This window comes from Ctenopharyngodon idella, chromosome 10, assembly GCF_019924925.1.
Source record: "Ctenopharyngodon idella isolate HZGC_01 chromosome 10, HZGC01, whole genome shotgun sequence".
Classification (NCBI taxonomy): domain Eukaryota; kingdom Metazoa; phylum Chordata; class Actinopteri; order Cypriniformes; family Xenocyprididae; genus Ctenopharyngodon; species Ctenopharyngodon idella.
In genome coordinates this window covers 12,593,889-12,621,885 of record NC_067229.1, presented here as the reverse complement: position 1 = coordinate 12,621,885, position 27,997 = coordinate 12,593,889, and the positions used below count along the sequence as shown (strand labels likewise).

Sequence of the window (27,997 nt, the reverse complement as noted above, 5' to 3'; positions counted from 1 at the left end):
CAATTTGCTTAAATCAATAAGAAATCCATATCTTATGTGAACAAGAAACTAACTGTTCAGAGATCTGAACTTATTGTTTTGAGAAAAAAAAAGTCTCATCAGAGAACTGAGCCAAAGCGATTGAGAAAAACTGCAAAACCAACTCTGTCCGACGTAAAAGGCAATATTGTCGGTTTGTCAACGAATCAATTCAGTCTGATTAGTGAACCGGTTCAAACGGCCATTAAAAAGATCCGACTCTTAAGCGATTCGTTTACGAATCGGACATCGCTAATCAAGAGAGATCCGTCGCCTAACAACAACATTTCGGTGCGGTAAACCAACCATGGGGACCCGTGACGACGAATACGATTATTTGTTTAAAGGTCAGTGATTTATATAGTGTAAAAGAGAAGGAATAGACGTTTTCTGTTTTCCTTTATTATAAAAGAAATCAGCAAGTTTCCTGATGACTGTAGCTAGCTGGTTTAGCTGAAATGCTAGTGAACTGACATTAGCTATCGAAATATTAACCGGTGACTTTCAAAGAATCAAAAGTTGAAAGTTGATTAATACATTTTAATAGTGATTTTCATGATTTGCATAGTCTTTCGACAGTATTCACTAAACCATTATGCTTTCACCGAATTTAGTTTGCATTATGTTAGCTAAGCAGCTACATAGCTCTCAAACAGCAGAAAAAGCTAAAGTGAACTAAATAAACTAACTTATCTGTTTTAATATAAGCAGTTCGTACCTAAACTATAAACAAAATCTGTTAAATTGGTAACTTTCTATTCGTTTAGTAATGTGTTGCTTAATATTTAGTGTGGTTGTGTTGCTAGGCCATATGAAACTTTTTGTCGTTTATTACACAAGATTCGCTTCTTGATGTTCAAACAGGCCAAATTTGGTAATTAACCTGCAATTGTAAGCACTTTCGTATTTGGGACTTATTTACAACTCGTAATTTAGTTAAATCATTAAGCTGACAGATGAGCTATGCAATGTGAAGTTGACAACAGTAGATCATGACGTCAGTCTAAAAACATTTGGAGATATATATGCCCATTCAAATACGTCTTGTTCCTTTCAACATTGGGTTCCTGTTTTTACACTGAGCCTTTAAAAAGTTTGAATGAGTGAGAAAACCCCAGATAGGTGTTTGTAGAGGTTTCACAGATTTGCCACATTTGTTATTCTTAAGATTTCTTGTTAAAAATCTTTGACCTGTTTCTCCAGTTTATCTACAATTGTTTTGTGAATTACTTCAGGTTTCATCTAGAAAAAGTGAATGGTGACCACGTTGCAACAGACACAGTATGAGCTGATTGATCTTTTCTATGTATTTCTGGTTCTTTTTACAATTTGACTTAGCCTATATTTCAGTTTTTATGGTGTCGAATTAATGGAGCAACGGGAAAATGACAGTGGAAGTGTGTGTTTGTAGATTATGGCTTCTCTCTTATCTCTCTGGCCTCGTCATGTTGAAGTAACCAGGATGACTGTCTAATCTAGTGTTTCTGCTTTTCAAATGATGACATTGTATATGCTTTGGGTGCACTTTTTGGTTTGTGGTCTACTTTCCAGGACCGTTCTAATGTTTTTTGGCCTTCATTTTATGTTTTGTTACATATGGTGATGGATGGCTGTAATATCTTCCCTTTGAATATGACTTTTATAAAAGCAGCAGTGAAGCGTAGTTAGATATCAGGTTTGTAGCCTTGCTCGAAACAGCCTCATGTTTTCTTATGTTTTCTAGTGGTACTCATTGGAGACTCTGGTGTGGGGAAGAGTAACCTGTTGTCCCGTTTCACTCGGAATGAGTTCAACCTAGAGAGCAAGAGCACCATTGGTGTGGAATTCGCAACCCGCAGCATCCAGGTGGACGGCAAGACCATAAAGGCTCAGATCTGGGATACAGCAGGACAGGAGCGCTACAGAGCCATCACATCAGCGTGAGTACATTAGCACTGGCAGCACACACAGCAGGTCCCAAATAAGGTATAAAAAATGCTTTTTTTGTGATATTATTATAATAACAACAATAATTACAATAATAACAATAAAGGTAAAATAACTAAACAATAACAAATATATAAAAATTAATAATTGTATAAAACACAAAGTATGAAGTATAATTTTAATTTAATTTAATAAAAGGTTAATTTTATTTATTTCATAGAAATATAGTTGATAATATACAATGATTAAAGATAAAACAATTATATACAATTTATAACTAAAGTAATTTAAGAATTATATTGTTAAAATTGTAATGACTATAAAATAATTTTATAGTTACTGATAAAATGATTTAATTATAGTATAATCAATATTAATTCTATAAACCTTAAAAATATAAAAATCTCTTTGATCTCTCTTATAGGTACTACCGGGGTGCAGTTGGTGCTCTTCTGGTCTATGACATCGCAAAGCATCTGACTTACGAGAATGTGGAACGCTGGCTGAAGGAGCTGCGGGATCATGCGGATAACAACATTGTCATCATGCTGGTGGGCAACAAGAGCGATCTGAGGCACCTGAGGGCTGTGCCCACCGATGAGGCCAGAGCTTTTGCAGGTGAGCCTCTCCTGTGGCATTTTCATGATGTTTGATAAGAACAGATCTGCTTAAGGTGTTAAAATATCTCTCGTCTTGTTTCATTCAGAGAAGAACAATCTCTCCTTCATCGAAACATCGGCTTTGGACTCCACAAATGTGGAGGAGGCATTTAAAAACATACTAACAGGTGGGTCCTGATCATGATTAAGGGTGCAGTCACATTAGTGAAATTTTGGAACAATTTAGCCAACCAAAACGTAAGCAATTTTATAAGTGAGACTGATTTTTGTTGGTCAACGTGGCGAATCTACTTGATCAACAAACCCATTGGGAAATATTTTGCCCTTTCATGAAATTCCTGATTGCGTGGATTCCTATTGAAATTGCCTGAAAATTTGCAAATAATGTTAAATGTGACCACGCCGAAAAATTCTGTCATTAATTACCCTCATGCCGTTCTAAACCTGTAAGACTTTCGTTCATCTTAGAAACACAAATGAAGATCTTTTTGACGAAATTGATGAAGCTTTCTGTTCCTCCATTGACAGCTATGCAACTTTGACACTTCAAAAAGTTCATAAGGAGATTGGAAAACTAATTCATATGAATTGAGTGGTTTAGTCCAAATTTTTTTGAAGAGACTCGATTGCTTTTTATGATGAACAGATTGAATTTAGGCTTTTACTCGTATATAAACATTGATCAGTGAACATAAGCAGAAGCTCAACCTAACCTGAATGACGCACAAGAACAAACCTCTTCCGGAAGCTCAAATGTGATGCGTAACACAGGAGAATGAACCTCATTGGTTCTCATAGGTCAAGCAAACATGCTTGAGCTTCCGTTTACCGCAACTGATGTGTGAGTTGATGAATGTTTATATGTGAATAAAAGCTTAAAATTAAATCTGTTAATCATATAAAGCGATTAAGTCTCTTAAGAAAATTTGGACTAAACCACTCGATTCATATGGATTAGTTTTACGATCTCTTTATGAACTTTCTGAAGCGCCAAATTGTCAATTGCGTAGCTGTCAATGGAGGGACAGAAATCACTCAGATTTCATCAAAAAAAGTTTTGAAGATGAAGGAAAGTCTTACGGGTTTGGAATGACATGAGGGTGAGTAAATGATGACAGTTTTCATTTTTGGGTGAACTAACCCTTTATCACATTCCCATTGGGAATCTCAAATGAAATGTCTTGTAACGTAACTCGGCTCTTTTTGTTGCAGAAATCTATAGGATCGTGTCACAAAAGCAGATCGCCGACAGGTCCGTGCATGACGAGTCTCCTGGGAACAACGTAGTGGACATCAGCGTGCCGCCCACTACCGATGGGTTAAAGGGCAACAAATTTCAGTGCTGTCAGAACCTGTGACCCCACTTCCCCCGGTTCCACCCCAACCCTTGGGCTTCAGTTCCCCTCTATTTATCTCAGCTTTGCTCCTGTGTGTTGTGCTATGGCTACGGCTCTTTCCTCTTTTTACCTCGTTGTGATTTCCACGCTAATTCTAGACATCCCTTAGAAGCGTGAATCTCTAGGTAACATTCCTTTTCCTTTTTTTTGGGGGGGGGGGGGGTGTGTTTGTTTGTCCCTGTTTTTTTTTTCTTTACTATTATCCACTGTCTGAAGTCATGTTTGCTCGGCAAAATGTTTTTTCTTGGAAGTGATTATTCGGGCGCTGATCGTGTGATCCGCTCCTACGGAAAAGGGATGGTGAGGGATCAGTGTGTCTTTGGCTTCCAGCCACTCTGATGGTTATTCTCTGGGATCCACACTAAACGCCCGCCGTCTGTTGAGCCAGATCTCAGAGGGGATGTCTGATTTGAGCTTGAATGGGCAAGTTCTTAGGAATAAAAGTGTGTGTTTTGCGAATTCGTCTTGTTTGGATCACGTGGATACCAAAGGAGGGCTGCTGTCATCTTTATTTCAATTCTTAAACATTTCAAGCATCACACCCTTAGTCCTATTCTGCAATATTTTACACCAGGGCTGACAGGTGTGAATTTGCGCAATTTGATCGACGCGTTCAGATTGCCGTATATATAGCAGTTATGTGAATGCATCTATTAAGCATTTCATGAGAAATTATTCAAATAACAGTTATATATATATATATATATATATATAAACTTTTCATTGCATTGCTGAGGTATTATATTCAGTAAGAAAATGCAATGGTCCACAGTGTTTTAGATGGTCAGTTGTTTCTCCGGTCTGTGAAAATGTCACTATATATTTGATTGTTTGACTTTAAGTGATATGGCTATTTTGGAAATGCCTTATGTTTTCCCATACTGTGATTAAGATGCCTTTTTCAAGTGTGGTTATGTGACATTTACACATCCATGAAGTCACAACAGTTGTTTTGCCTTTTATCAGGTTACATCAAAATGGAAAATAAACCAAATTACTGTCAGAATTGCAATCATGATTTCTTTTTTTGACTCCATATTGCACAACACGCCTGTCAAAGCATGACACGCGTGTCTGTACCTAAAATAAGTGTCATGTGCGCCATGGTTGGCATGACTCATTGGTCTGTTGATGGTTACACGACAACAGTGTGCTAAAATGAAAAGTTTTTACTTTTCATTTTTTTTGTGTACAGATGACAACGTTGTAAAAATGATACCTGTTCACATGGATCCACGAAATGACTATAAACACTGTATTATTTATGCCAGGCCAGTAGTTGGCGATGTCACTTTGTTTAAAAAAAAAACAAAAACAAAAAAAAACCTATAGACAACACATAACACACACAAATTCATGTTTTCGTAGTAACAGTATTGTTTTCAAAAATTCTAAAACACATTTTCAAAAGTTTGCATTTTCAGGCCCTCAAAATGGCGTTGTCATTTTTAGGTGAAAACGGTGTAATGTAAACGGCCCCTTTACACAACAATGGCTTTTAAGGGCCTGAAACTGCAAACTTTTGATAAAGGGTTTCAAAGTGCACATTTCTGAAAAGGATACCAGTATCGTCTCTATGTAAACTACAAAAATATGAGTTTGTGAAAACAGTGATGTCGTGCATGCCTAGCATGTGTTCGTAGTGTTTCTTTACAAAGTGACATCGCCAACTACTGACCTGGCAACATAAATACAGCATTTTTAATAATTTTCGTGGATCCGTGTGAACGAGGTTCGTTTTGACAATGTTGTCATCTGTATGTGAAAAATGCAAAGGAAAAACTTTTCCATTTTTAGTACATTGTTGTCGTGTAAACATACCCTAAAACTATTAAAAACATTTATGTTAATTAAAATAAAGCTGAAATAAAATAAAACATAAATATAGTCTTTGAAAAACTTGAACTAAACGAAATTAGAAATGTTGCCTTGGCATTAAACTGAAAAAAGTTTGTTGAAGCACTAAAATTATTAACTGGGAAGAAATAAAAACTGAAATAAAAATAAATTAAAAAAAAAAAAAACGTAAAATGACAAAAGCACGTAATGAAATTACTAAATATTAAACAAAAATTAACATGAAAACTAAAAATATATAAAAATAAAAGCTTGAAAATATTAATCTAATAAAATAAAAACTAAAATAACAATGCTTTAGCCATATGTCAAAATTGATGCTTTGATGTTTTTTTTCCCTCTTGTGGCTTTGTTAATCAGAAAAAGCATTATACAGTTGCTATCGATTTTAAATTCAGGATTTTAAACTAGTGTTTTAATTCAAGTGTTTTTAATTCAAGACTTGATAAAAATTACATGCAAAAATAAATAATTAATAATTTGCTTAAACACACACACACACAAAATATTTTGACCTTAGACACATTATCTAAAAACATTAATTTTGTTCAAAAACAATGGCCACGAATAAACCAAAAAGGAGGGAAGGAATTAATGAAAGGTGGCCAAAAAATTAAGTCTCTACAAATTCCTATGATTTTTTTTTTTACTGCGTGTCACGATGTGTGGTACTTTGTTCTCATTAAAGAAATAAAATTAAGATTTTTAGATGACAGTTCTTCAAAGCACAGGAATAAAAGTGTATCTTAAGCACTAAAAATGAAATATTAAATTAAGTTTAAGGCATAAACTTATTCAATTTGTAAAAAGACAAGTATTTTTAAAGTTAAAATTTTACTTTAAAATGATAAAGTTAAAGAATGATTCTCAAATCAAACCATATTTCCATCACAACACATAAAGCTCTACATGAGCAGTGAACAGTCCTTAAAAATAATCATAACAATAGGCACTTCTCGGATGTCGGTTATTCACAAAGCCGTTTACGAAAATTCCGAGGCAGCTCTGCGTACAGAAGCGCCTCCCTCTACGCTCTTATCGTACACGGCGCTAATCAGAGACGTCGGTAGGAGGCCGAGCCGAGTCGAGTCGTTTGCTGAAAGGATCAAACCCAAAACAAGGCTTGTACTTTTACCTTATCGTTTGTAAGCAAGCGCCACTTTCGAAAGGAATTCACCTTCAAAGACAACAGCTCAGCATGGATATTCAGAAGGTAAGATTAGACGAAATGATGGTTTAATCTGTAATCCCAGGCTTTGATGGCATATTTTGCTACATGGCTAATGTAACTAGCAGCCTAATGCAGCTGCATTATTCCACATTCACTCTGACTGGGTCTTAATATGTATTGAATCGTTTTAACTTGTATTTAAACGAATGGTCTGACATCTATACAACATTTAGCGCTATAATTGGAGGACATTTATGTTTCATTTGCAGCTTGTGATGTGTGCCAAAGGCCCACCCAAGACCAGTGTCAGACAGCTTGATAGATCAGATCAGCCCAGATCAGATGGTTTCAATGTGGACTGACTCTATGGCAGCACAAGTAGTGGATTTAATATCTCGGGGGGGATACAAACAAAAAAAGACAGGGAATAAAAGTGCACGTTCACACACAAAAACTGAAAAATGAAATATTACAGGAAGTAACGCATAAATACATGTTTAATTCTTTAATTTAAATACTTGTCAAAGACCAAAAAGACAAGTATTTAAATTAAAGAATGATTCTCAAATCAAACCATATTTCCTTCACAACACATAAAGCTCCACATGTGCATTGAACAGTCCTTAGAAATAATCATAACAATAGGCACTTCTCGGATGTCGGTTATTCACAAAGCTGCTTACGAAAATTCCGAAGCAGCTCTGTGTTTTCTGTTTCTATTTAAACGAATAGTCTGAAATATATAAAAGATTTAGCGACACATTTGAAGAAATGTGTGTTTAATTTGCAGCTTGGAGAGCATTTAAATCTAAAATGGCAGTGCATTTATGCTGATCATTTTCTTGTCTCTTTTTCTGTCCATACAGTCTCCCATATTAGAAAAGGTTATGATGTTGCTGGTTTGATCAGTAGACAATACTTAGATTTCATAGTCCAGCAAGTTGCCATCCCACAAAAGATGTTAAATGATGTTTCAAAAACTATAGTGCCCAAAAATGGTGTCTTGGTAGGCAGCTCACTAAGTTCAGAGGTGTAACGAGCACCTGAAAACCATACTTGAGTAAAAGTACTGATACCTTACATCAAAAATGACTCCACTACAAGTTACAAGTAACCAATTCCAGTACGACTTGAGTAAAAGTATTAAAGTATATGATTTTAACAGTACTTAAGTATTTTACTCATGCTGAATATAGGCTCAGAGATGCACTAGCCCTCAACAACACCTGAGAGACATGCCAGTGAAAATAAGAAACAATTGATTTGTAAGATGAGAAATCAAGTTTATTTTCTAAAATCAAAATAAAACTGAACACCTCAATGTTGCAATAAATCAGGGTCGACACAACAACCTTTTAAACGTCTACAAACTCTCAAGTCTCAGTTAAGCTCAAGTGCACAAAAAGGCCATAAGTAAACCAATATCCTTCAAAACGGTCTTGTCAATATAGCAGATAAATAAAACAATGTTAGGTAAAATTAAATAGTCAAAGTCTACTGAATGTGCTGGTTTGAGCCTCATCACCGGCTGCAGTCATTTCCTCATCTAATAAATAAAACAGCAACTACCTGCTAATGCACTCACATTCACGTTAGTAGCCTTGCTGACAAAATGCACAAGATATAGTACCTTCAATGCCCTTAGATGGTGATATCGCTTCCTTAAATCAGAAACAAACTGCTGCAGAAAAAGTTAGTTGCCATGAAAAATGTAATTTGTAATTGCATTACTCATCACAAATGTAGTGGAGTAAAAAGTATATTTACTTGCTCAAAAATGTAGTCAAGTAGAGAGTAAAAGTTGCCAATATATTTGATACTCAGTACAACTACAAAGTAGCCAAAAAGATACTCAAGTACAGTAACTAATTACACTTACTTAAGTACTTTACACCTCTGACTAAGTTTTCTTTAGTGTACAATTAATAGACTTAACCTCAATGTCTTTTTTTTTTTTGTGTGCTTGTATGTGTATTATAATCGGTTTTTGGGTGGAATGCATTAATAAGTAATTAATTACTGTAATTTAATTACTTTTCCCTTGAAAAAGTAAAGTAATCGATTACTCTTAATTTTTCAGTAATTTAATTAGTTACTTCTGATGTAATTGCATTAAATTCTAGACTATATAGAACTATTCTATATAAAACAATAGTGGATTTAACATCAAAACGTCTAATGTTAAAATGTATGTTTTTAATGTAATCTTTCTAAATACATTATTTTATAAGAAACAGAAATTAGTTTTGTGGTAATCAACATTATTCCAAAAATGCTGTTTCTTGAGCTGAACTTGTATTGAACACGTAATATTTTGTTAATAGCGAAAATGATAGTTATATAATTAAGGTGAAGTCACATTTTCTGTTGTTCAGCCATTTTTCATGAGTGAGATCAAGTCATTTGAATAGAAATCTACACAATCTGAAATTTTGCATGTGGGTGAGATATTTACTCGTGCAAATTTTGCATTGGTTTAATTTGGTCACATGGATTCACAGCGTTGACCAGCAAAAAGCTGCTTAGTTTGAAAGTGACTTCTGTGTGGGCTGTGCTTCATACATCACTACATAATTGATGAAAGACAATGTACCATTTTTGGCAATTGCCAATTTTGCCAAAATTTGCCCCCCAATATTACAGTGTAAATGTTCTTCTTCTCTGCAGTGGTAGGGTCTTTGTGACTTGAGGTGTGGGAGCGAGGCTGCTCCCTGATTCCCCCCGGTGTTCCCCTGCCCCCCGCCCTCCTGGACGGCCCCGAAATGACCACAGGGGAGTGTTGCCACCTCCCAGGCTCCCTGTGTGACTGCACTGGCAACGCTGCCCTGTCGAAAACCGTGGAGGAGGCTGACAACCGCCGGGCCCAATACGTCACCCAGGTCACGGCCAAGGATGGACGTCTACTATCTACTGTTATCAAAGCCCTAGGCACCCAGAGGTAAACAAATCAAAACCGAAACAAGATTTTGTATAATACAAAGCCTTGTTTTATATTAAACATGAAATTTAAACAATTGTACACCTAACATATTAGTTTTGACAAATAGTCACATGCCGCTAGAGATAAAAGCTGTTAACTTTGTTTTCTGTTAGTGATCGGCCAATTTGTCGGATCTGCCATGAGGGTCAAGATGTGTGCAACAGTGAGGGGCTTCTATCACCGTGTGACTGCACAGGCACTTTGGGCACGGTCCACAAGAGCTGCCTGGAGAAGTGGCTGTCCTCCTCTAACACCAGCTACTGTGAGCTGTGCCACACTGAGTTCACCATCGAGCGCCGGCCCCGACCCCTCACAGAGGTAACAAAGGTTAACGCCTTTAGCCACGTCTGCATGGCTTGGCCTCATTTTTCCATTGTACATCTCATCTGTACATTATAGGCTATATTAGAAATGATAACCGGCCAGTCAGTCCCACAGCTTGCCGATCCGTTTTGTTGCCAGCGGCGCAGGCAATAATGTCAGCTGCGTGTTCTCTCTCTCACTAGTAAGATTTTACTAATTCACGCAGGTTTCTATATTAGTGGAGCGCACAAGCCAGTTCTCAGTCTCAAACAGACTGAGTCGCAAGTACCAAAATGAGTGGCTTACTGCGTTTAAACGTTCAGACAAAATTATGTCAAAATGTCCGTCTTGGTGAGTATTCAGTTAAACACAGTCAGTTTTGGAGCCTAATTAGTTAAAAAAGAGATGCATGTTGTGTAACAGTATATTGGGTCCATGCATAAACTTTTAAAGTGACAGTGTCTGATATTCCTGCTGCTGTCTGTCATGTTAATCAAAGAACAAAAGACAAAGAAAATCACTCTCTGCTCTTGACTGAATAACTTTTGTACAAACCCGATTCCAAAAAAGTTGGGACACTGTACAAGTTGTGAATAAAAAAGGAATGCAATAATTTACAAATCTCATAAACTTATATTTTATTCACAATAGAATATAGATAACATATCAAATGTTGAAAGTGAGACATTTTGAAATGTCATGCCAAATATTGGCTCATTTTGGATTTCATGAGAGCTACACATTCCAAAGAAGTTGGGACAGGTAGCAATAAGAGGCCGGAAAAGTTAAATGTGCATATAAGGAACAGCTGGAGGACCAATTTGCAACTTATTAGGTCAATTGGCAACATGATTGGGTATAAAAAGAGCCTCTCAGAGTGGCAGTGTCTCTCAGAAGTCAAGATGGGCAGAGGATCACCAATTCCCCCAATGCTGCGGCGAAAAATAGTGGAGCTATATCAGAAAGGAGTTTCTCAGAGAAAAATTGCAAAGAGTTTGAAGTTATCATCATCTACAGTGCATAATATCATCTGAAGATTCAGAGAATCTGGAACAATCTCTGTGCGTAAGGGTCAAGGCCAGAAAACCATACTGGATGCCCGTGATCTTCGGGCCCTTAGACGGCACTGCATCACATACAGGACTGACATACTGTAATGGAAATCACAACATGGGCTCAGGAATACTTCCAGAAAACATTGTCGGTGAACACAATCCACCGTGCCATTCGCCGTTGCCGGCTAAAACTCTATAGGTCAAAAAAGAAGCCATATCTAAACATGATCCAGAAGCGCAGGCGTTTTCCATGGTCCAAGGCTCATTTAAAATGGACTGTGGCAAAGTGGAAAACTGTTCTGTGGTCAGACGAATCAAAATTTGAAGTTCTTTTTGGAAAACTGGGACACCATGCCATCCGGACTAAAGAGGACAAGGACAACCCAAGTTGTTATCAGTGCTCAGTTGAGAAGCCTGCATCTCTGATGGTATGGGGTTGCATGAGTGCGTGTGGCATGGGCAGCTTACACATCTGGAAAGGCACCATCAATGCTGAAAGGTATATCCAAGTTCTAGAACAACATATGCTCCCATCCAGATATCGTCTCTTTCAGGGAAGGCCTTGCATTTTCCAACATGACAATGCCAGACCACATACTGTGTCAATTACATCATGGCTGCGTAGAAGGATCCGGGTACTGAAATGGCCTACCTGAAGTAGGCCTCTAACTTTTTTGGAATCGGGTTTGTAACTAATTGTAAGCGTTAATCTGTATTTAATTTTTACAGTGAAGACTATCCAGTGTTATTTTACATTTGATTACTTTAATTTCTGTAGTATTTCTTACCTGAATACAGTAGTCAACATTTGAAGTGGTTCAAAACCTTTCATCAAAGTTGTCCTAAAACCTTCTTCTTAGGACAACTTTGATGAACTTTTTTGATCCACTTCAAATGTTGACTACTGTATATACTGTTAGACCCACCTGGAAAAACTGTTTATTTCATATCTCTCTTTATTCTATTGCATTTATTTGTGCTGTTGTTTGAAATTTATTTGTTCTTACTTTTTTAATCTTCTTTTTTTTTTTTTTTTTTTTTTTTTAAATAAACTTTTGCATTGAAGAAAAGTTGTTTGTATATGCAGTCAATTATAGTTCTTTGAAAGAAAATCAGAATCAGCAAAAAAAACGGTATCGGCAGATCACACTTACAAAAAAATGGAAATCGGAATCGGCCGATATATATACATTTTTTAAAAATTAATTATCACTATTGTTGTTATTTATGCCATCTCTTCTGCAAAGTTATTTATTTATTTATATCTTTGACTTGTCATGTCTAATTGTTAAGCTACGCATTTTTTCAGTTGAGAAATTATTCAAACAATGCATTTAAATAAGTTACTTTACATTTGAATAGCATTGTTGGGCACTTTTCAGTTCATTATCACTAAACCTCACATCATCTTTCAATAGTGGCTCAGGGACCCTGGCCCCCGGAATGAGAAGCGCACCCTCTTCTGTGACATGGTGTGCTTCCTGTTTATAACGCCCCTGGCGGCCATCTCTGGCTGGCTGTGTCTACGGGGCGCACAGGACCACCTGCACTTCAACAGTCGCCTGGAGGCAGTCGGCCTTATCGCTCTGACCATCGCACTCTTCACCATCTACGTCCTCTGGACTCTGGTAGTGTATTACAAAAGATTCAAATGGGTTTACATGTTTATTCAGAATGCATAAATTGCCTTGTCTGAACATGTCTGGGTCATATTTCACCCCAAAATCAAAAGAAAATAATTAAGAAAAAATGCTTTGTGTTAAATGTTTAAAATTCACATTACCTTAAAGAAATAGTTCACCCAAAAATGAAAATTTTTCCCATGATTTTCTCACCCACAAGCCATCCTAGTTGTATATGACTATCTTCTTTCAGATGAATACAATCAGAGTTATATATCCTGGCTCTTCCAAGCTTGATAATTTGAGATTTTGAAGCCCAAAAAAGTGCATCCATTCATCATAAAAGTAACCCATACGGCTCCAGGGGTTTAATAAAGGCCTTCTGATGGGTTTTTGTAAGAAAAATATCCATATTTAAAACTTTATAAACTATAATAAGTAGCTTCCGACAGACAGCCGTACACATCGATTTACTCCTAAAGAGTAACCTCTGACGTGACGTAGAATGTAGGAGTAGCGTAAGCTTAGATGCCTCTCGCGGGTCAAACAAATAGGGCTGTGCAACAAACTTAAGCTCCTCTTCTCTTATATCAAAATCCTCTGATATTTCTCTTTAAAAATTCTTATTTTAGTCTTCTAACTCGTGATAGGTGTTTTGTTTTGCTCTCTCCTCTGTGCTTGCGCGTTCGTCAATACGTCATCCGTTGAGTGGGGTTACTCTTTCACTGTAAATCGATGTGTGCGGCTGACTGCTGAAAGCTAGTTATTATGGTTTATAAAGTTTTAAATATGGATATTTTGCTTAAAAAAACATATCACTTTGCTTCAGAAGGCCTTTATTAACCCACTGGAGCCTTGTGGACTATTTTTATGATAGATGGATGCACTTTTTTGGGCAAAATCTCAAACCTTCATTACCATTATAAAGCTTGAAAAAGAGCCAGGATATATTTTAATATAACTCTGATTGTGATTTTTGGGTGAACTAACCCTTTAATGCAAAGAAATTGTTTTCATTACTGCAATGCAAAGAACATCATCTTTACCATAATGTAAAAAACCTTGTACTCATTACTTTAATACAACAAATATAATGTTATTACTTTAATGCAAAAGAATATCTAGTTCTCTTTACCATAATGCAAAAAATCTCGCTCCCAACACTGTAACTGCTCCTTTACAGTGTAAATCAGGGCGTCAAACTCAGTTCCTGGAGGGCCACTGTCCTGCAGAGTTTGTCTCCAACCACATTTAAACACACCTGAACCAGCTAATTCAAGGGCTGCGTTTAACTCCACTATTAGACAAACATTCGCCAACTTTCCTAAGCACTTTCCCTCGAGGGAATCCCCGCCGCTGTTTTGAAGTGTGTTAAACTTGAAGTGGGCGAGGGAAGTTTATTTGGACAGACCCTCGACCCCTCGATTTTGACTGATGGAGCGAGTCTACTCAATATGTACACTTCAGGCAGATCCATAGACCCCAATGCAACCTTTAACCGCATAAGACTTGTAGCTACCTTAAGCTGACTGATTTAGTTTATTGCATTATCATTTTCATTTGTGTAATTTTTAAAATTTTCTCCAACAGCCCAAGCGTACAAACAGGCCAGTAGAATAGTGCATATACAAATTCATAAGGAAAAACTGTAAATAATAAATCACGTCTATAGCGGACTATCAAGGGTTTTGGGCGTTCCATTTAAACCCATTGCAAGGGTTCTGTCAGTAGTGGGCACTAGTGCAGCGTAAGCAATAACGTACATCCGAGTGGATCAATCAAAGGGAAGTTAGCGAGGGAAGGAAATAAAAAAATTGGACTTAAACGCAGCCAAGGTCTTAAGGATTACTAGAAACTTCCAGGCAGGTATTTTGGAGCTACACAGTATTATGTGTACGCAGTATTGTGGTCCTCCAGGAGCGGAGATTGACACGTGGTGTAAATGTTCCTCCTCTCTGCAGTGGCAAAAAATCTCATTCTCATTACTGTAATGCAAAACAATCTTGTGCTCATTGTCATAATGCAAAAAAAAACCCTGTGTCATTACTGTAATTTTTAGACAAATGTAAATTGTTTAGTGTTACGTAGTAATATTTTTTGTAATGCCTTTAATTTATAATGATTTTAATAATAATAATAATAATAATAATAATAAAAAAAAAACTTTTGCCCTGACATGATTCTCATACTCCAGAATTTAAATTTTGGCTTGAAATGTCACCCAGGCATGTTCTTCATGAGATTCACCATTTTAATCTCTAGGACCTGGTTATTAAACCAAAAATGTAAAAACCAAATTGTCCTTGTTTTACAGGTCTCATTCCGCTACCACTGTCAGTTGTACTCCGAGTGGAGACGAACCAATCAGAAAGTCCGCTTGCTCATTCCTGACACCAAGGGTGCACACTCTACCCAGCATTCCTTGCTTTCCACAAAGCTGCTGAAAAAGACAGCTGACGAGACCATAGTATGAGAGACGTGGTGCGGGGGAACGTGGCCCGATCGCGGTGGTATTAGCGTGCTTCCGGTTCTTGACGCAGCGTCGTCAACTAGAGCCGCGGCACTTTTGGATGCATTCTTTTCTATTTAATCCTTTTTATCTAGATATGTGAGCACTTCATTTATTTTTTTGTTCATCAGTCTCTTTTAAATGTTTTTTTGAGCCTTTATAAGTGTGTTGTTTGAAAAAACCTTTTATTTATTTGGGGGCTTGAACAGCCAGGCTGAGGCCCCATACGTTCAGTATGCATTGTATTTGAAACAATCAGAAATCTAACTTATGTGTATAGACAATTCCTTTGAGCACAGCGGCAAGGGATTACAACTCAAATACGTACGGCTGCTGAAGCTTAAAACCAAACCTTTCTTTCATTTTTGATGTATTGTTTTTGTACTCATCTACCTTCATGTACTTTCCATCTTAACCCGACGGAGTCGCTCCTAAGCGAATCTCGCGAACTTAGTCCTTGCGGCTCCTATGTGATTTAGTCAATATAAATGTATAAATATATACACACTAAGTGAACGAGTAAGCTCTAAGCTTCAGTTGACGTGAGTATTACAGGGCCCTTTGTGCTTTGTGAGGTGGCCTGGGCAATGAATGTGGAGGCTGATGTATTTCTGCTGCGATGTAGCGGACGTTCAAAATGTAGGCAGTTGACGAAAAAAAAAGTGCAATAACACGCCGCCATTGGCATGATTCTGCCGTGGACACACGCAGGTTTTCATGCATGCCTATTTCATTTTGCAAATCTCATCAAATTGGTGACTGTTCGCGTATGAATCAAAGGCTGTTTTTCCAAATCCACACAACGTAAAACAGCACACGGTGGTTCTAAAGTCGTAGCACTTTCTGACAACGTAGCCTAGATGTGAGCTGATAAAATGTAGATACGTGTACGCTTTTGGAATGCAAATATGTGGCAACTTTATTTGTTGTTGTTGAGTTGTGGTAAGTGCAGATGCAAACAGACCTCTACAGTTCATTGTTCTGAATCACATTCAAATGGCTCTAATAATTTTTTTCCTTCATTTTTTTGGTGAGTGTTGTATGAAGATGAATGTGTATGTGTGTTTACAGTATGCATTTTGTAAGCTCTGGCTCTTTGTGCTGTTTAGTTAGTATAAAATGGCTGAGGTTAAGGATGGCATACTTGGAATTTTGTAGCAGTTTATCTTGTGAAAGATGCAGGTCAAGCCACAGAGGAAGAAGGAGTTGCGAAGTTAAACATCATTGCCAGACCAGTAATAAAACCGTCGTCTATGAATGGCACTACAGTATCAAGTAAAGGCGTCGTTTAGCTGTGTCGTATTTGTGCGAGAATCTGCAGAACACCAACCGTCAGAGCTTTTCGTTTCCCTACGGTGACGTAACGTGTAACCTAAGGGAATGGTTCTCTGGGATATGCAGTGTTGTAATAATTGCACATTTGCCACTCCTAAAGTGGACTATTTGCGCCTTATGCACTTTCTGTGGAAGATCTAAGTCTGAAAGTGTGCAAAATTGTTTGAGGCTTAAACTTTTGGCGGCAAAGGTCACTAAAGTAATTGTTCACCTGAAAATGTCCTTATTTACTCACCCTTATGTTGTTCCAAACTTAACTGCTGATGTTTTAATTGTTGAACAATTTTGAGGAATCATTCTATCTGTACAATGTCAATTTGTATTGACCTAGTCTGTCAAGCTTCAAGATCACAATGAAAGCAGTTCATATAAACCATGTGCTCGTTTCCAAGTCCATATGGTCGTTTTGTGCGAGAACCAGAACGAAAATAAAGAGGTAATCTTCCTTGAAGCTCTGAAATCTAATTTGCATTCATGTTTAGAGTCAGAAATAACTGATTTGCCATGCCTAGTTTATTTTTGAAAGTTTTCCAGTGAATTACAGCTTAAAATTAGGCATTCTGGAAAACTGGTGAAAAATTCTGGTGAAAATTCATCAGAAATCTTCCTTATGGGTTTTACATAAAAAAAAATAACAGCATGTGAGTTTGGAACGACATGAGGGTGAGTCAATAATGACAGAGTTGAGGCCTTTTAAGGCTAATAAAATGAGCTAACTAGAATATGTAGGTCCATGAATTCTTTTATTGTAAATTCTGATGTCTCAATTGTAAATGTGTAGATAAACTGATGTCTCTGTTATTAAGAAGTGTTGTGTGCTGTAGGTCCAGGGTTGTGTGTGCGTGTGTGCGTGTGCGTGTGTGTGTGTGTGTGTGTGTGTGTGTGTGTGTGTGTGGAGCAGACAGGCCCATGAATGTCTGAATTATTTGCTGACCACTTTTTTAAAGGACGCAGCTGATCAGCCTGTGATTAGACGCTTGTAGTTAATGCGGCGGAGCGGCGCTGACAAAGTTCAGTGCCAAAAACAAGAGTTTGAAACCAAAAGGTGCTTCTGTAGTTGGAAATTCAAACATGCAAAAGGTTTTTCCCTCAAATTCATCCGACACCCCGTCTCCCGTGAGCTCATTTTGGTTTGGAGAATGGGAGGGAAACGTTTTCCTCTCAATTTTTTTTTTTTTTTGGTAAGGGGAAAAAGTTGTGCAATAGATTCACAAACTATAATGGCATTATTGGTTAATTATTTTTATATTTTTAAAGGGTTTTAGGAATAATCCATCATCGTCGTCGTCTTTCCCATTGCTCAGTGTTTTCAGAAGGTAGTTGCTCTTTTGTGCTGATTTGAACCATTATTTCAAACCAAAGAGGTTTAACTAGTGGTCTTGGATCCCCAAGGACAGGCAACTTTACCAGCTTACTGCTAACTTGAACAATGCTGTCTCATTGTTGTGCTTCCACCTGCTTTCTTCACTTTTTGGGCCATTCCCTGGTTATTTTGCAATGTAAGGTTATACATCAAGAGTGCAATTTCAAAAATATTACAATGCAATTCTTACCTATAACCTTAACCATACCTGTATGATATAAACATAGATGTAGATGTTGTTGCATATGAAGGACTTTAGGAGTAGAGGGACAATGTTGAACTCATAATTTTATTTTTTATTAACTTGCAGTGGATGCCAATGAGCTGGCCACAATATGCAACCCTGCAAGAGCAGTTCAGCAGCTCAGATGATGTTGTTTTTAATGAAACTGAAACCATCTGTTCCTCCAATGCATGCTTTCTTATTTAAATACAATGGCACTTTCACTAATTTATAATGGAAATGCGGTTTCTGTTGTAAATTTCTGAGGGGGGGTTTAACTTTTGTTGCAGTTTTAAAAAGGAGACATTTCCAAAGCTTAATTGTAAACATGTTCACATAGTTTGATTCAGTTGAAATCTCTCATTTTGCCAGTGTGTGTTTTAATGTATTCATACTGTATATCATTTTGCTTCTGTTTTGTTTTCATTTGTTCATCGAGCACAGGATTTTTATCACTCTGAACTTTTGAAATACTACAATGTTTATGTTGTGCAGTGGCTAAGAGAAAGATGTCTGTATTGTCCTCACCAAAATATGTTGGTGCTTTAAATCAGCCAAGAAAGTGTGCAAAGCAAATTAAAAATGATGCTCTGGATCTGATAACTGTGCGGTTGTTCTTTCTAGAGATTGCTGAAAGGTCGCACAATTCATAATTACAACAACCATTTTTTTTTAATTTTTTTTATTTTTTATATGAGCTGAAGCTCTACATTTTGATATTACATTGTACATTTCATAGGAATTTAAAACCTCCCACAGGATGATAAATTTGAACTGAATTGCAATTCAAAGAAAATCAACACTACTGTCCAAAAGTGTGCCTACGTGCATTTGATAGTCATGAATTTTCTCACCAAGGTGTCATTTCTACCACATTGTTTAATAGCATTCTGTGATAGAAATGACATTTAAAAACAAACAAACAAACAAAAAAAAAAACATGGAGAATCTTTTGTCATGCCAACAGATACCTTTATAATTAGCATTATGTGTATACTAAATACAAATGAATATTTTCCACACATGCATAATTTGACAATATTAAAGCTTGAATGGAAGTGACAACAATATTCTGTTCACACATCTTCACACATAGGCTATTTCAATTCAGACTTTTTACCAAACACTCTTATCGACACTGAAAATATATTATTTGGAGCAAAATTGTTCAGTGTGGTGGAAATTACGGGAAAGCCGTCATTTTAATAATAAATAATGAATTATTTCACTCTTTGTTTAGAATATGGTTTTAAACATTTAATTTCGTATTTGTTTCATTTATTTCCATAGATCTTCAGATAACAAAAAGAAGAGGTTGAAATCTGTTTGTAAATAGAAATCAGCCTATTAATGTCATGATATGATGGTTATGACAACAACTAGGACCGCTTAGAGAAGCTGGGAGTTTTAAACTAGAACGCGTCACACATTTCCCATCATGCCTCTCTTCGCCTCCAATATCAACTTCGCCCCCTCAGCATCGCCGCCATTTCACCAGGTGAAGGACTCAAACAGCGTCTGAATACTTTTTGCGGTAGTGGCGACACCTCACCTCAACGGGACAGCAACGCGACGGAGCATTGTTTTTAAGACTTTAAATTAGCGTTTATCGTTGTCTAGACCTAGCTTGAGTGGTTTAGAGCAGCTTAATCTGAAAAAGAAGGAAAACGGCGAACATCTGAAGGCAAAATGTCGACTGAGGCTTCACCAGAGAAACCAGGCCAAGGGTAACGCGACAACTACTTGTTTTTTCCCCTCCATATTTTGCTTATATTTAAGAAAATTAGTAGATGCATAGTGCATTTTTAAAAATAATAACAATTCATAATCATAGTAGTTTAGTTGCAGTAAAATACCAGCGTTTATTCCTTAAGGATAAACTCGTTTGGTTGGTTCATATCCTGCTGAAACAAAGAGTCGTTGAATTCACAACGGCAGGAATCGAGCTAAGGAAGCATCATACAATGTGAAACGTGTTTTATACACGAAATAAAGCATATAACTACTTATGGAAGACTTTTTGTTGGGTAACAAGCACAAGACGAGTCTCCTTTGTTTGTTGCTTGGCCTAAATTCTAAATTCATGTCTGTTCAGTTTGTTGCCCTCGTTAGATATGATGAATTGTTTTTTAAGCACATTAACATCTAAGAAACCCTTCACTTAAAGTTTTTTTTATTTAAAAAAAAAACATTTTCTATTCAATAAATTGATGGTACATTTAGATTTTATTTTCTATTACAGTTTCTAACAGTTTCACCTATCTCTGTAACTGCGAATTCAGGAAATAAATAAAAAATATATATATTTTTATAGTATTTGCAAGTATAATTTCTGTAACTACAAAAACATTTTGTCGCAAACTAACTTAATTTAGGCAAAATGTTACACTTTAAATGCATTTTATTTCTAGAACATAGAAAACGTCACAAATTGAGTCTTTAAACTTTAGGGTGGAAAAAATTCAAACTCCATAGAACACAAATAGAAAACGATCTGCTCCCATAAAATGTAGTTTTATCTCCTGTTGTTGGTTGAAAAAATGTTATTGATTTGCACATTTTTCTTTCCATACAGGAATTCAGTGAACGGCAAGTCCAACCATGAGTCCAGAAAGGAGAGGCCCCAGAAGCGTGGTGGCGGGGGACGATTTGAACCTTACGGAAACCCCAACAAGAGATACCGTGTGTTTGTCAGCAACATTCCCTATGATGTTAAATGGCAAACACTGAAAGATCTCATGAAGGAAAAAGGTAAGGTTTTGTGCTGCTTGGGTGTATGTCCTTGGTTAGGTTGGGACCTTTTTTAGTTTTGGGGGTTTTGAAGGTGGCCACCTACACAGTTGCTTTAGGTCAGAGGATAAACATCCCATCATGGGGAAGTGGTCTTGGAAAAAAAAGGCTGTTTGAAAAGTGTCTTGAAGGAAAAAGGCTGTTGTGGAAAATGTTAAATTATTCAAGATTGCTAATGTGGCTGGATGGCACTTTTAAACTTATGTGCGAAATACACATACATTTAGAATCGAGTATAATCCATTCATATGAATCTGATGCCATCAATCGGTCTCTTTGGCTTTGGAGAAAGTGTGTAGATTTCACCCTAACCTGTTGGATAGTATTTCAGAACAACCCATGAGTGGTCACATTTTTCCCAATCCATGTGTAGTACCCCCTCCATGCCTAATGATTTACGCATGGGGAATTTCATGTGGAAATTGTTGCTTGTAGAATTAAATTGCATTTTCTTTTTTAGGTTTGCCAGAGTGAATGTTGTTGCAGCAGATCTTCATTATTGTGCCCTTAAAAAAATGGATGTGTGATTGATTTCTGGGGGTACAGGTCTACAGAGTAAAGCAGCTTCTTAAGCTGGTCCTTGTTTTATCTTATGGACAGACATTCTTGCTGGAGAAATGCCAGGTGGTTCTTCGATGTAGTTTTTGACAAACAGACTAGACCTTGTTTGGGTTTGCAGTCTCATCGGATGCAAAGTCAGCATCTAATCCTATTCTTGAGTGTTCATCCAACGGGACTTGTTGGAGCTGGTTTGGCTAATCGAATAAATTCAAGAGTCTCAATGTCAATTGTTTAGTTGGGAAGCCAAGTTGGTTCCAGGTGGATGAGGTTCCAGTTTCTGTAATTTTAAAACATTTATTTTATTATCTAGGTTTAGCTATTATTTTTTAGTTACTTTTTTTGACTTATCGACACGGTTTAGGTGTGTTGAATGTTTTGGAGGTAGCTGAAGACGTGTTAACATTAACAGACGTTTTCATTGACGTCCAACAAAGGCCATAGTTGGCAATCCATCCAATTTTCAATGGCTCGGGAGGTCAAATCTTTTTGGTCAGTCTTGGATGTTGAGGATCCCAGCAAGGACAGCTTAAGAAGTTTACCTTAAAACCTTTTACAGCTTGCTTCTTGTAGACCTGTACCAGAATTTGTGCTGCTGAGGTGCTGGGGGAGGAGGCTCTGGACTCGCAGGCCGAGCTCACTCTCACCGTCCCCCCGTTTGTGTCTGCTCTAAACCCCAATTGTTCTCTCGGCTTCTCTCCCCTTGGTGTGTGTCGTCTGGAATCTGATTTGTAGTGGGTGAGGTAACGTACGTGGAACACTTAATGGACGGAGAAGGCAAATCAAGGGTAAGTGCAAGAGACGAACCTCCCTTTGTCCGCTTGAGTTCTTACATGTACTCTTAGATTTTAATGTGGGATGTTCAGGACTGGGTTGAGAGTTCAAAATGTGTTGTCTTGGGTGGCATTCGAACAAAAATGGACGCCGACTGCGGTTCTGAGTGGAACCAGTTATATAGTAATTCTGGTTTTCGTTTGATTTAGAGGTAGCTTTATTGCACTGCGAGTCTCATTTCGGACTTCAGGTGGTGTTCAGTAACTAAACAAGGATAACATGGCGTCAATGATTTGTTGAGCGACTCCAGTGAGATAACAACAGAAATGGAGCTTGAATGTGTAATTAGAACTGAAGGCCGGTTGTGTATTCTGGTCGTCAATTAATCCTGTCAGCCATTTTGAGTTTGGATGTAATTATGCACTAAATGTAACTGTTTTGCACTAAGTGAACACCACAGAGAGAAGTATTATATGAATATATATATATATATATTTTATCAATTTAGTGTGCCCGAATTTTTAAGTGTTTCCTGAGTCAGTTATCAATGATGTCTTATGGCTTTTTGCTAATTGTCTCTCTCATTCCTGTTTTATTTGTTCGTTCATCCTGGCTGATGTGCTGACTGAATAAAGGGTTGTGCGTAAGTATCATTCAGCCCATCGATCATTTCTTATATTTGTCAGTTCTGCTTTTTCACAACTCTTAACTTTTTTTTTTTTTTTTTTTCTCAAAGTGTGGTTGAGTTCAGAACTGAAGAACTCATGAAAAAGGCTGTAGAGAAAGTCAACAAACATGTCATGAATGGCCGTCCTCTCAAGGTCAAGGAGGTGAGTGCATCTTGTAGATGAATAAAACTTGGAGAATATAGCTAAAAGGATCTATTTCCAGTCTTTTGGTGACATTCAATTTCTCGGCCCAACTATAAATAATCCCTCTGTGTTTCTCAGGATCCAGATGGAGTGATTGCCCAGCGTGAAGCTAATCGGGCTCATGGGGGTGGTGGTGGTGGCGGTGGACCCCCAGGCATGGGTGGAGGAATGGGAGGTGGCATGGGAGGCGGCATGGGTGGAGGAATGGGCATGGGGATGGGTCCAGGGCCTGGCGCTCCTCCAATGGTCAACATCCCTCCCAGTCTCATGAACAACCCCAACATTCCCAATGAGATCATCCATGGACTCCAGTCTGGAAAAATCGGAAGCACCATTTTTGTGGCCAATGTAAGACTTTGAATTCACTTTGTAACCAAACTTCAAGTTTTGAAATGTGACCCCTGACTATTCATATGGCATCTGTCTACACAGCTGGACTACAAGGTTGGCTGGAAGAAGCTCAAAGAGGTGTTCGGAATGGCTGGAGCGGTTGTGCGTGCTGATATCCTGGAGGATAAGGACGGGAAAAGCAGAGGCATGGGAACGGTTACGTTTGAGATGCCCATTGAGGCTGTTCAAGCAGTCTGTATCCTTTCATAGTAGCTTTTGATATGTGGTATTGGTTGGATTAAGGTTATTTAATGTGCAATATAAAATGTGCAATGCTTAAAGTTTTCCTTAATGGATGTTAGCCATGTTCAATGGACAGCTCCTCTTCAACAGGGTCATGCACGTCAAACTGGTGAGTAATCACATAGGTTTAGCGATACAATCATATTGCCAATGTAAGCTCATCAAGATCTGCCCCTTCACACCGGTCTTTGTTTTTTCAGGATGAGAAATCCCTTCCCAAAGGTGACTTTGCGCCCCCAGATCGTCCTCCAGCACTTCCTCGTAAGTGATGACTTCATATGCATGTTTGCTATCTGAAGAGATGTCTATTTATTTTTTTATTTTATTTATTTTTTTTTTTGCTGCTGCTCTCCCTTCCCTCTAAACCAATTTCCACAATCTCATGCAGGTGGTCTGAGCGGTGTCGGTCTTGGTCTGGGACCCGGCGGTCAACCCATCGATGCTACCCAGCTCAACCGGGGTGGAATGGGCAACATGGGCCCAGGAGGTAAAAGCATGTTGCCTGTTGAACTTTTTGGATTGTTTTTGCTTGTACACACTGACCATCATTCCCCACCCCTCTCCATGAATTAATTTTCTCCATAGGAATGGATGGAATGGGCTTTGGTGGCATGGGTAGAGTGGGAGGTATGTGTTTCTCAGGACATCTCATCAGCCTTTTTTTTTTTTTTTTTTTTTTTTTTTTTTTTTGCCTGTTTTGGACATTTTTGTGGATCTGGAAGGAACCTGCAGGGGTGTGATTTGTATGCTGTAGTTCGTTTGGATGGGTGGTATCCGAACTGCAACTACATACTAACTGTGCAGTAACTCCTGAGCAGAAGAGTACTGAATTATCTTCAGTGTTTTTACATATATATTTTTCAATTAAGTTGCTGCATTTTATCTTAAAGAATTTGTTATAAGTCGCTGCTTATTTTATGTACTAAGAATTGAGTTCTATAACGTGTTTATTTATTCGTTGCATCGTTTATATAGTATGAAAATTTAATTAAAATGTTATTTCAGGGATTGATAATTTTGGAGGAGGTATGAACAACATGGATCGTTTTGGACCCTCTGGAATGGGAAGAATGAATGGTAAATGCGTTAACGGCTATTTTTTTTTTTTTTCTTTTTTTTTTTTCTTTAAATTTAAGTCTTGTTTGCTGTTCAGTTTTAAGTTTGAAACTTTATTTTTATTTCTTAATTGCAGATATGGATCGTGGAATTGGTGGTGGCTTTGATAGAGAATTTGGTGGCCGTAATGACATGGGAATGGCCCGTAGCAACTTCGGAGACTCTTTTGACCGAGGAATGGGTAATTAATCTTTCCTCATTTACATTTATTAAACGAACATTTCATTTAAAAAAAAAAAAAGTTTTATATTCAATTTTGCTTTTTTAATTGATTGCCAGGAAACACCATGGGAATGGATCGCATGAATTCTGGTATGGATCGGCTTGGTGGTGGCATGGACCGCATGGGAGGACTAGACCGAATGGGAATGGATCGCATGGACCGCATGTCTGATCTGGACCGGTTGGGAACTGGCTTTGACAGAATGGGTTCAGGGCTTGACCGGTTAGGGCCCAGTATGGATCGCCTGGGATCAGGCCTTGACCGCATGAGCTCCAGTGTGGACCGCATGGGCCCTGGTGGGTTTGACCGCTTGGGCCCGTCCAGCATGGATCGTATGAGTGGCGGAATGGACTTTGCCTCTCCTATGGGCATGGACAGGATGAACGCGGGCCTCGACCGAATGGGTTCAAACTTCGACCGCATGGGCTCCGGTGGCATGGACCGCTTTCCCTCCTCAGGCCTTGATCGCATGGGTACCAGCATGGATCGTATGGGCTCTGGTGGCGTCGGTGGTCAGTTTGACAGACCTGCTGATATGGACCGTGGCAACTTTGGCACTCCTTTCAGTGGGTCTGGACAAGGAGGGCCAGGGGCTGGTGGAGCCAATGCCAGGAAGGGCTGCCAGATTTTTGTCAGAAATGTAAGCTTTTGATCTTGCTTTTCTGCATTTCTTATTAATATCTTTAAACAAAAGAGTATGTATGATCACAAACTGTTATTTCACTGTGCTTTCCAATCAAATCCTGATGGATAAACAAAGTTGATATTATTGGCTATATTATTTGTTCCCGCCCACACAGCCTTTGTAACATCAGCAGACAAGTCCTTTCAGTTGTGGAGTTAGAATTTGACGAAAGACTATAAAAACATTTTTAAATGTTTGTATATATACACGTATAAATTCCCCACATTTATAATGTAATTGTCTATTTTTACAGCTGCCCTTTGACTTCACCTGGAAGATGTTGAAGGACACTTTCAATTCATGTGGTGAGTCTTTTTTTTTTTTTTTTTTTTCTCTATCTAGCAAACCCATCAATTTTCTGCGACATTTCTGATTGATTAATCGTTAATGAAATGTGCATTTTTCAAACAGGCATTGTGCAGTATGCAGACATAAAGATGGAGAACGGTAAATCCAAGGGCTGTGGTGTGGTGCGCTTTGATAGTCCTGAGACTGCAGAGCGAGCCTGTCGTACCATGAACGGCTACCGGCTAAATGGGCGAGAGATTGATGTCAGGATTGACAGAAATGCATAATCGTCATCTTTTGCCTTCCACAATTGAATCCCTCCACCCCACTCACTATGCTTTCCAATTAATTTGTCAAGTTACATATTTGTATTTGTGCCGAATGGTACACTTTTAGTTTTGCTTATGACTTTTTAGAGACCAAATTTTTTTTTTTTCTCCCCACTTTTTATTGTGATGCTTTCCAAGAAATTGCCTTTGTTAAAGGTTTGCTAATAAATCTCAACTTTGAGAACCTACATAGTGATATTGTGTGGTCCTTTTTAGTCATGTTTGGCATTATCTTTGCACTTCTGGTGCGGCTAGTGAAAACTGACTTATAATTTAGGGTCAGGAACATTCCTGCAAAGTGTTGGCACTGGTATGTGCCCACAAATTGTATTGAGATTGTTTGCGGCAGATAGTCAATTTCTAAACTACCCTCTGAGGCAGTGTTGCTAAGTCTGTTTTTTTTTTTTTTTTTTTATGGAAAGGCGCTTGGGCTGGCTTTGTTACGCAAACCTGGCAACCCTGCTCTGAGGGTACTTGCATTTATTCATTCGGAAGATGCCTTTATTGGTAGTTTAAAAATGAATGCTAAATAGTTTATAAATTTTTTTGTAATGCATGTGAAGTGTTAATTTTAAAGTGGTTTTTTTTTTTTTTTTTTTTTTTTTCCCTAGTGTATTGCATTAATCCAATTGGAGTCAATTTGACACTCATCGTAAAAGTTGTGCACACATTTTTAACAATGCTAAAGATGCAAGTGTTTCAACTAAAGTTGGTCATGAAATGGTTCAGCCATTTCTCTGTGAAATTGATTTATATATCCGGTTTCTGGTTATTACATTTTCATGTAGTGTTAAGCAATATCAATATGCTGGGGCCTCATTTTAAAATGTTGCGTAGAAACTATCCTACACTTAATGTTATAATCATTTCTCTAATGATATATGATTTATAAATTGTGCGCAGCTGAATGGTTTCAAATCTCTGCCCTTTAAATGCTGCCTAATTAATGTCATTAGCATAAGAGTACCACTTATCATCCAAATCCATTACTCTATCTAATACCTGCAGAGTATTCCAGTATGGAAGCTTGTTTCTGCCATTAAATAAAAAATAAAGATAATTGGGACTTTTTTCCCTCACAATTGTGTTTATATCTCGCAATTCTGAGAAAAAGCTGAATTGTGAGATATAAACTTGCAATTGCAAGCGAAAGTAGCAATTACCTTTTTTATTTTACGGTGGAAACAAGCTTCCATAGAAACAGCAGCACGTGTCATCTGAAAACCACGCCCACTGGGGGGGAAACCATCCAGCCCTCTCCGTTGACTTTGTATTGCAAGAAGCTACCTCCTTGACATTTCTGACTTATAACAAAAAAACACAATGTCTAAAAGCTGCTGTGTGACAGTG

At 37.8% G+C, this 27,997-nt stretch overlaps 3 protein-coding genes across 5 annotated transcripts; all 3 read left to right on the top strand.

Annotated features, from left to right (window-relative positions):
• Positions 1 to 198: 198 nt before the first annotated feature.
• Positions 199 to 4,973, top strand: rab11ba (RAB11B, member RAS oncogene family, a). 2 transcript variants are annotated; one of them, XM_051911260.1, is made up of 5 exons: positions 199 to 365; positions 1,742 to 1,937; positions 2,369 to 2,562; positions 2,651 to 2,731; positions 3,777 to 4,973. In XM_051911260.1, the coding sequence occupies exons 1-5, from the start codon at positions 326 to 328 to the stop codon at positions 3,920 to 3,922; spliced, it is 657 nt and encodes a 218-aa protein (XP_051767220.1). In that variant the 5' UTR covers positions 199 to 325; the 3' UTR covers positions 3,923 to 4,973. The 2 variants fall into 2 exon arrangements, with proteins under 2 accessions (XP_051767220.1, XP_051767221.1); XM_051911261.1 differs by lacking the exon at positions 199 to 365 and adding an exon at positions 1,281 to 1,299.
• Positions 4,974 to 6,851: 1,878 nt separating this feature from the next.
• Positions 6,852 to 18,982, top strand: marchf2 (membrane-associated ring finger (C3HC4) 2). Its single transcript, XM_051911259.1, has 5 exons — positions 6,852 to 7,031; positions 9,657 to 9,927; positions 10,083 to 10,287; positions 12,746 to 12,955; positions 15,264 to 18,982. The coding sequence occupies exons 2-5, from the start codon at positions 9,752 to 9,754 to the stop codon at positions 15,420 to 15,422; spliced, it is 750 nt and encodes a 249-aa protein (XP_051767219.1). The 5' UTR covers positions 6,852 to 7,031; positions 9,657 to 9,751; the 3' UTR covers positions 15,423 to 18,982.
• Positions 18,983 to 19,839: 857 nt separating this feature from the next.
• On the top strand, positions 19,840 to 26,835 carry hnrnpm (heterogeneous nuclear ribonucleoprotein M). 2 transcript variants are annotated; one of them, XM_051911257.1, is made up of 15 exons: positions 19,840 to 20,106; positions 20,955 to 21,130; positions 22,463 to 23,144; positions 23,238 to 23,331; positions 23,452 to 23,721; positions 23,806 to 23,959; positions 24,066 to 24,115; positions 24,207 to 24,267; positions 24,395 to 24,493; positions 24,592 to 24,633; positions 25,012 to 25,083; positions 25,199 to 25,303; positions 25,402 to 25,985; positions 26,284 to 26,335; positions 26,442 to 26,835. In XM_051911257.1, the coding sequence occupies exons 4-15, from the start codon at positions 23,266 to 23,268 to the stop codon at positions 26,603 to 26,605; spliced, it is 1,719 nt and encodes a 572-aa protein (XP_051767217.1). In that variant the 5' UTR covers positions 19,840 to 20,106; positions 20,955 to 21,130; positions 22,463 to 23,144; positions 23,238 to 23,265; the 3' UTR covers positions 26,606 to 26,835. The 2 variants fall into 2 exon arrangements, with proteins under 2 accessions (XP_051767217.1, XP_051767218.1); XM_051911258.1 differs by lacking the exon at positions 24,592 to 24,633.
• The last annotated feature ends 1,162 nt before the right edge of the window (positions 26,836 to 27,997 follow it).

Excerpts from the sequence above, each read along its gene's own strand:
- marchf2 (XM_051911259.1), top strand. The coding sequence starts at position 9,752 with ATGACCACAGGGGAGTGTTGCCACCTCCCAGGCTCCCTGTGTGACTGC. Across the intron at positions 9,928-10,082 it reads AAAGCCCTAGGCACCCAGAG|TGATCGGCCAATTTGTCGGA; the intron begins GTAAACAAATCA and ends GTTTTCTGTTAG. Across the intron at positions 12,956-15,263 it reads TCTACGTCCTCTGGACTCTG|GTCTCATTCCGCTACCACTG; the intron begins GTAGTGTATTAC and ends CTTGTTTTACAG.
- hnrnpm (XM_051911257.1), top strand. The coding sequence starts at position 23,266 with ATGAAAAAGGCTGTAGAGAAAGTCAACAAACATGTCATGAATGGCCGT. Across the intron at positions 23,960-24,065 it reads TGAGGCTGTTCAAGCAGTCT|CCATGTTCAATGGACAGCTC; the intron begins GTATCCTTTCAT and ends AATGGATGTTAG. Across the intron at positions 25,084-25,198 it reads TGGAATGGGAAGAATGAATG|ATATGGATCGTGGAATTGGT; the intron begins GTAAATGCGTTA and ends TCTTAATTGCAG.
- rab11ba (XM_051911260.1), top strand. The coding sequence starts at position 326 with ATGGGGACCCGTGACGACGAATACGATTATTTGTTTAAAG. Across the intron at positions 1,938-2,368 it reads TACAGAGCCATCACATCAGC|GTACTACCGGGGTGCAGTTG; the intron begins GTGAGTACATTA and ends TCTCTCTTATAG. Across the intron at positions 2,563-2,650 it reads TGAGGCCAGAGCTTTTGCAG|AGAAGAACAATCTCTCCTTC; the intron begins GTGAGCCTCTCC and ends TGTTTCATTCAG.